The sequence below is a fragment of the Hyalella azteca genome, unplaced genomic scaffold, assembly GCF_000764305.2.
Source record: "Hyalella azteca isolate HAZT.00-mixed unplaced genomic scaffold, Hazt_2.0.2 contig13393, whole genome shotgun sequence".
NCBI lineage: Eukaryota > Metazoa > Arthropoda > Malacostraca > Amphipoda > Hyalellidae > Hyalella > Hyalella azteca.
In genome coordinates this window covers 67,620-76,383 of record NW_025943317.1, presented here as the reverse complement: position 1 = coordinate 76,383, position 8,764 = coordinate 67,620, and the positions used below count along the sequence as shown (strand labels likewise).

Genomic DNA, 8,764 nt, shown 5'->3' with positions numbered 1-8,764 from the left:
TGCCGGAATCGGTGCTTCGTGGACACGCGGTGCCTGGCGGTGTCCATCACTCAGGCGGCCTCCGTGTCCAAGTGTTACTTCAGCAGCAGCGCCTCGGTGCTCACCAACTTACTCGTCACAGACTCGGCCTTCATCACCTTCACGAAGAAAATAGGTATTGTTTAATTGTCTATCCTACAATTTTTGTTTCGGTATTCTTCATGAAGAAAAGAGGTATTTTTTTACTACTGTATGTTATAAAATTTTTGTTTCGATATTCTTTAAGGAGAGTTGTGATAGTATTTGGGAATTGTTATAGTATTTGGGGAGGATAAAACATGCCAAATTTCAATATGCCCTCATACATAATGTTACTGCAGAGAAATGCAGAAAATAACCTATTTTTTCTGAATCTATCAGAAAATAGAAAAAATACCCCTAGTAATCCTGTCTGTCATTAAGTTGCGAAACTATAACAGGTTTTGCGTGAAGAATTATTGTGTAGTCAAACCACAGTCACCAAATATTCTGCCTATAAACGATGAGCCCCTAAATAGTCTACAATTAGGGCATTCGAAAGGCTTACTGTTTCAAATTTTATTCAGAAGCCAAATTAAGCCCAAGCATTGGAAACTTTGGATATTTTTTATAAAAATGTGGATAATTTTTTGCTAACAATTTCTTTATCTCCCACCAGATGCGTGCAAGCCAGGCTTTGAAGCTGTGGGCGGATTCTGCTACTTTTTCTCTACCAACGCAGTCAACTTTGCTACGGCTAAAAGCTCGTGCCCATTGGGCAGCGTGCTCGCCTATCCATCCTCTGCTGCCCAGATGGCTGATCTCGTGGCTTACCTCAACAGCAGTGAGTCTAAAACCGGCGATTCAATTGTTCTTTCTAGGTTCAAAGTTAACGGGAAGTCGAGGATTTAAATTGAAACTTTTACTCCGCTCAGTCGGTTCCTTGAACAGCTTGTTTGGTTTCAGGCATTTTGTCTCAGGTGTTAAAAATTTGCAGTGGCAATCATACACCAGTTGCCACATTACATCAAGGTCATACACCGATTGACACATTACTTCAAGTCAAAAATTTTCTTTGTTGTCTTTGTGGCTTTTGTGAAATAATTTAAGATCTGTCTGAGTTGAGAAGTTAATCAATTAGGTAATTCGACGCTCATCGAAACTTTCGTACGAATTTTCAATAATTTTTTCAGAAACAACAAATGAAAAATATGCAAAATTTAATTATGAATTTCAAGGACAGAATTTTGAAAACACTAGAAATTTTATTCGGTTCAGATCTAACGTGTTGAAATAGAACAAAAAGGTTAGCATGAGAACTATTTTATTCCCTACCTACAAACAAAAGTTGAGCTGCAAATAAATGGAGGTACAAATAGAATCGAATGAACTCTTTTAGGTTCATCCCGCAAGCAATAAAAAACTTCAAATAATGCAATAATTAACGAGATTATTATTATTCAATTACTCAGTTCTTTGCGTGCGTGCATCACCTAATATATTTCGTTAGCCAATTATTTTTACACAGTCATTCGTCCTGCTCATGAAGTCAGTCTCAGCTCTCAGCTTGAGAGCTGGATACAAATAGGTCGGGATCGCAGCAATTTGTTTTCTTTAAGGGTCATGGATCGATGACTGCTCTGATGATAGTGCATGGGTGTGTCATGGTGCAAAGTCAACACGGGCTGTACTTTTTGTGGCCTCTTATTTGAATGCTAATGATATCATTCATTGACTGGAGTCATTGTTTTCTACCAAAGTCATCGCTTCAGAGGGCCAAAGTCATATAATAATCTTCCTCGTTCCCGCTGAAGAATCTTACTTGAATTACAGAAAGAAAAAGCGAACACAGATTTTCAGAAAACAATTTTTGTGCTCCTAGATTTGAATGGCCGCGGATGGTTCTATAGGCTTGACGGATGCATTATCTTACGAATGGATTATTTGAAGCTCGTGTGGAGCTTTGATTTTTTTTCACACGGCCCTGACATTCGTCAATGTGACTGCTATGTATAGCCCGATGAATGCATTCTTCAGAAGCTTGCATAATTGATTTGAATCGAAATTAACGAAATCAACTCCGGTTTTCTATCCCAAATTCTATAAAATTGTATGTTCTATGAATGCACAATTCCATTAATCACATGAATATGAGTTATTGGGTGCGTTTTTCTTCATTTACAGACAAGTCTGGAATACACGACTGGTGGGTCGATTTGACTCTGAATGCGGGCCAGTGGTTATGGAAGGACGGAAAAGTAACCACTGGAGGAGAATTGGGAAACAATATCCAACAAACCTGCGCCAGACTCGATGCTAACTACGAGCCAAATGACCAATCGTGCTCGAACTCTTTCCGTTTCGTTTGCCAGTACAAGGTGTGAGCTTGAGTTCTTCAGTGTACTCATTGTACTGATGAAACCAATTGTTCGTCATTCCGCTCGCATATATATTACGACAGGTAAAATTATCCCTCTCTATGAATTTCGAATGCAACAGTCACTTAAAAATAATTGTGAACGTAATAAATTAACCCTGTTACCTGCAATTTTTTTTTAATTCAGGGAATGTCGAGAACTAATGTGCACTATACATGAATGATATTCTAATCAAAAATCTATTTTTTTTTGACGATGGAATATTCGAAATGACAGTAAAAACACATTCCGCCTACAAACACGATGCCTCGGTTATTGAACGAGTTCAAAGCAAAAATCAGAACCATGTCAGAAATTCAGTTTAAATGTTCGAACTGTGCAAATAAAAAATGTATTGACTACTGTCAAAAATTCAGCTTAAATATTCAAAAAACCCAAATCAACATCAATTCCTCTTTTTATGTTCGAACTACCTAAATTGCCAGAAATGTGCGAATAGACTAAAGACAAGTAATATATTGTTCGAAGGTAACAATTCGGTTTTAGTTTTTTAACTGAACTTATTATCAGTAGACAATTGTCAAAAATCGAGAATCCTGTTCAAAGTGTTCAAACTTTACACATTACCAGTTGGGTATTATTTGAAGTCAGTTATCCTGCACCTTTGTTCAACTGAATAAATTACACTGAGTGCATTCTTAAAAGTTGGCCATTCTGTACCAATTTTTAAACTGAAAAAAACTTACCAATATTGCATTGCTTTAAGCTAAATATTTTTTTTTCACGTTCGAACTGCACAAATGAGCGGCCGTGCATGTTCAAACTGCTGAAATGAACTGCAATGTATTGTTACGCAATGCCCAAATTACAGGTAGTGCATTGCTGCATAAGACTGCATAAGTGGAAACTGCATAAGTTTCCTGCACTGCTCCAATAAGTTTCCAATCGGAGTCAACACGTTGACTCCGATTGATTCATCTTGTGCTATTATNGCGGCACGACCAGCATAACGTGATTAAAAGGTCCGCACACGTGTAACACTGCTAAAAGACTCCCGGATCAACCCGCCACTGACTGACAACACATCGTCACAGCGAGAAATCCGCTAAATTAAACATGAGAAAATATGAAAAAACCTAATTCATTAATGAGGAAATATTCTAATTACCGCAATTCTAATATAATACAAGGCTAGCGTGAGACAGGCGACCTCACAATAATACAATATACAAATGTTAAAAATTACATTCTACAACAACTCTAATGTGCAGGGAGCTACAAATAGCCAACTCGAGTTGCATGATTGCATAATAAACAAACTCGTTCACTCCATGAACTAATGAATATCGGTTAATATAATATGATGAATGCTTTAATTTCTGACTAAGCCAGTTTCGGGTATACATTAAACATTTATGATTTGAACATAATAAAGACGAATGGAAGTGCAGCACGAACATCTGCAGCTACTGTCAATTTTTAATTTCAAACAGCGCTTTAAATTTGCAAACTACGATCTAGATTTTTTATGAGAGAAATTAATCTTATTCTTTTTTTCTATTCGCATGCACACTAATTGTAGTAACGTTGCAATTACTGTTTTCAAATCCACCCTCTTTAGAGCTAAATGAACAGCTATAAACTTTTAAGCGCGGTCGGCTATTAATTTAGTACAAAGTAATTGTGATGTTTTTTGTTTGTATATTGGAATTCGTGATTGGCTTGAAATTTGTTCACAAACCAGCATTAAATTTACTCCATGTAGGCAATTAAATCTCAGATTTATTGTAGTAAAATGTTACCTGAAGCCAAAAGCTATCCGACGCTCTCAACTGCCAGTTGCACTAACTTTAGGGTAGCTTCGCTTCAAAATAATCATATATACGAAGAAATATTATCCGAAGTAATAACAAAATATTTATAATTAGAGTAATTTGATGCCTCCGAAGAATAAAAAACACTTTTGATTATTTCGCAAAGTTAAATTATTACTAATTCTTGCAATTAAAGTAGGCTTCTTTTCTCCTCGCTGTGAGAATGTTCGAACACACGTGTAACCCACAAATCGTGCGGCATTGTAAAATTCACGAAATTTCCTGGCAGCAACATCAAAATTAACGACAATTAGTTTACACAAATTGGTTCTAATTCGTGAATTGCAAAACTGTGAAACTGGCCAACTAAATCTTTTTAATAGCATGAAGTAATTTTAAGATATTGATAAAATTACTCATGAGCTTCATCGTAATTTTCACGACTATTTTTCCCATGAAAATTTCGCCACGATTATCAATCGATGTCAATTCAATTTCAGTGCAAATAAAATTTCCCAATCGTTCCGAATATCGAGACTAAGGTCAACTTGTTTAATTTGTACGGCTTATTACGATGAGTCAGATTCCACATCACGCGCGATGCTCTCGTAAGCGACAAATTCATTAATTGTGTCTGGCATCAACCAGAAGAACTGGCATCTACCGTGTGAGCTTTTATTGATGTTTTTGCCGTCTTCTACCTTTTTCTTGCTGGCTGGTATATTCCGTTTTCTCAATATGACTTTCAAATCCGCTTGTACAATTTTGTAGAGATTTCTAGATTTATATTCCATTCATAAAAATGTACCTTTATGTCATGATGTTATTTCATCTCCATTTACTAACATCTCGTTTATGTTACTGGGAGCCCGTGTTATACATGTACAATAGATCTCGTGCTAATAATCATAGTTAAAAGGACTGTAGTCAAGCTCGTCCACTACATAAGGGTACGGATTGTAGTGCATTGCGTGTCAATCAAATTGTGCGTTGCCTTTCAATCAAGAGTTTTTATTCCCGTGGAATGATAACTCGCGGCAGGATGTTATCGTTCTCAACAGCCTCTTGCTCATCCGTCCCACTCTGCTGTGCGCGTTCACCTTCACGCGGGAGCGCAGCCGTGCACCACCAATTTTGTGCACCAACAAGCCCTGAATCGAACGCCTTGGATCTCTCCGAACATCCACCAATCAGCCGTGAACCACTCGGCTTTGTCCACCTCCGGCCTGTGTTGCATGGAGAGCGCCTTCTTGATCCATGTAATTTATGAACACTTTTAAACAATGACTTAACCTTAATAACGCTAACAGTTTTTATTCACTCTAAATTATTGTTAATCCATTGTTTTATATGCTCCTTGATCGTTTTTACAGTCCTTAGGTTAAAATCTATTTCGTGTACATTTCACTTTTCTCTATTGATTTTTTTTTTTTGTATTATATGAATTTTTGAACTGATGATGGAGCTGGTCTCATAAAACGTTTTTACTTGAGATTTCACGAATTTAAGTAGCGTCAAATCCAAATTATTGGCAATCATGAAATATTTGTTCAAGGCTAAAAAGTTCAACTTCTTTAAAAAACTAATGTCAAAAATGGCCACTGGTCAATAGTGTTCCGTCTACCACGCCAGGGTGTCAGTATAAAAAGGCTTCAACGGGAGAAGTCGTATATAGTGCATTATTTATACATGGCCATAGGGTATTATGTGTCACGATCTTCCCGTGAGAAACGTGTCAACGAACAGCAGATAAGTTTAAAAATAATCAGCCCTTCGTTAGAAGCAAATACCCGGCACTGAAGGCCGGTATCATCAACTAGATTTCGCAAGTAGCTCATAGTGACATGACTGTAAGAAATATAACCTGAATCCAAAAGTGCTAAATGATAATTTGGGCCATTGAATTTATAATAAATTCATTTTGTGTGTCTGGTAACTCACTCCAATACAGTCTTTCATAAGGAACCTTATAAATGGCGGTATATAATATACCTAAATGATGATTTAAAAATTGTGAAAAATACTGTCCTAATTTCTGCATTTAAATCACTAGAAAGGAATTCTTTCTGATGAGTACAGTTTCTGCTCTTTTCATACAATATAATTTTCTGTACAAAATCGCCGTTAAAAGTTTCATATGGGTTGATTCTAAGTCCTTTAACTGCAGCATTGATGACGTCCGCATGACGTCGCCCGCCTCAAGTTTCTGCTGGCCCCTCGTTCAGTGAAAAAAAAACATGGCGGAATTCACGCAATTTGAATTACTTCATACACACGGTTGATAGAATAAATTATTTCGTATAAACAGTTTTTTATATTTTCCGCCATAAAGTTTTCTTTAGCTGTCATTGAACTGTTCAAGTTAGTTATGTACCGCTCATCCAGCTCAACCATCACCTGATATGTAAGCGTCAACATGTTCATCAAACTAAGGTTGTCAATCTGAGCGTTCATTATAATTATGACTTCCAATATCTGTTACCTACAAATACAGCACATGCTTATCACCTGTCGTTACTTAGGGAATTATGACATAAAATGTTTAAATGCTGCACGATTTCGATCGAGCACGTTATCGAAATTTTTCATGGATCCAAATTTTATGTGTAGAGGTGGCAGGATAACCGTGATTTTCTCAGCAAGTATTTCATGAATATTATTCTTGACAACAGGTTCTAAAGATTGTTGCTTATGCCACTCTCATTTGATGTAATATTTATTATCCGCCCTCGCTTGACTATCCTGCTCACATAGAAGGCAACAGTAGTCAGTGTCTTCGAGCAGTACTTAATTAGGCAGACCTGACGAGGGCAATGCAATCATAACAATTGGTATCTTGATCGTCGCTCCACACCAAATTATGAGCACCGCAAATGCCATGTTTCGTTTTCCTGTCATGTGTACGGTCAGAAAGCCCTGCATTCCAATAAGTAATACAAATATTAGGAGCCATAGGTTTTTCTTTATCTCCCACAATCAAAGTGAAAATGATGGGCTTTTTCATCGCTGGTGTGATAGTACGTTTACATGAAACCAATATCACTTTGCCGCAGAAATGAAAGAATGAATCCGATATATCAACACACTTCCTTGACAAGTTAGATTGAAATTAATGAAATAAGGCCACTATATATAGCGTAATTATGCATAATCTCATGCTTGCAAGCTGTGAACGTTGTAATGTGCGCATTTCACAAGCAGCAAACGTTGTGAAAAAACAAAAACGAGCAAATTTATTGGGTCGTAAGCGTTGTAAAAAAACTTAAATTTATAGAGTTTGCAAGCTGTAACCATTCTATCAAAGAGTATACCTGTAATTTCTAGACGAAAACTTTGTTACAAAACAAGACCTTAATATCCTGCGGGCATCGCTCAGCAAGACAGACAATGCACCGATTTCATTTTCGGTAACGAGCAGCCTTTCCGTTATCCACTTTATTTACAGATGAGAAAATTGTTAATCCAAGTTTACAATGATTAGAAAAGAGTGCCTCTCTGCCTTATAAAGAGCACCATCATGGCAGGATGCATTTTTTTACCAACGTATAATTATTTCATCGATATAACTCTATGGCCATGATTTATGTCGTTTGAATTCCTGTTTAAATCATTGACGATATTCGTCACTGATGCTCTGGATCGCCTGCGTGTGTATTACCATGTCTACCTACAATAAAATTTGTCCTAAGCTCAAGTCATTATCCTCCCGAATAATTTTGAATTAGTAAACTAACTTTAATGTTTGGTTATTTCATATTTGAATTATATACAATAAAATTAAATAGTTCTGACAAAATTTTATTGTTACGATTGACAAAAGCCAATTTGTGGCCTTAATGTCGGTCATGCTTAAAACAATTTCCTTCCATGCAAGCTCACAAGAACGAGCTCTCGTATTCTAATTATCAACGCATTGTATTTCGTTTCGTTGAATTTGCAAACAAATGCACTGTGCTATGTCGACGAGTTTAGGGGCTACATCAAATATTAGATCTATTATTTTTCTTTCGCCAATAACTTGAGCTAAATTGCGTTGCTCGTTATAAATTCGTATTGAACCGTGTATTGAACCGTGAATCAACACAGAGAACTAGAATAAAATAATTGGTGTTTGCCAACGTTTTATGGGCGTGACCCGTATCGAGAACAAATTAAAATGGCACGCCGCAAGGTTGGAAACATTTCAGTTCATCAGTTGCATTGCTGAGCATAAGCGCGTACTGTGGGTCTCCATGGAAGGGGCCTAGGAAACTTAACACGCTCTAAAAGTTTGGACTGGTAAATATGCCGAACTTAGATTAACATTTCGTAGAAAATTGTTTCAATAGAGTTGGATTGATAATACAGTGAAATTCTTGGCGCAGTGTGATTGCTATCAGCACAAATCTTACTTCGATCGATCTTACTTGATAAGAGCGTCGTATTGCTATCTCAATTCCAGCGTTTCAAAGGTCACATTTCTATAATGCACATTGCAATCACGCACCTGTTTGATCAACCCGAATTATTGGATATTTCGCGCCAGCGTGCAGATTTGGAACCTCATCTTCATTTTAGAACCCAGAAAAAATCTCA

General features: G+C 36.9%; 1 protein-coding gene across 1 annotated transcript; it reads left to right on the top strand.

Moving 5' to 3' along the window:
• The first annotated feature begins 200 nt into the window (after window positions 1-200).
• Window positions 201-3,079, top strand: LOC125178872. The gene is made up of 3 exons (XM_047883647.1): window positions 201-213; window positions 677-841; window positions 2,182-3,079. The coding sequence occupies exons 1-3, from the start codon at window positions 201-203 to the stop codon at window positions 2,379-2,381; spliced, it is 378 nt and encodes a 125-aa protein (XP_047739603.1). The 3' UTR covers window positions 2,382-3,079.
• The last annotated feature ends 5,685 nt before the right edge of the window (window positions 3,080-8,764 follow it).

Coding starts and splice junctions, on each gene's coding strand:
- LOC125178872 (XM_047883647.1), top strand. Junction 842..2,181: donor CGTGGCTTACCTCAACAGCA/GTGAGTCTAAAA, acceptor CTTCATTTACAG/ACAAGTCTGGAATACACGAC.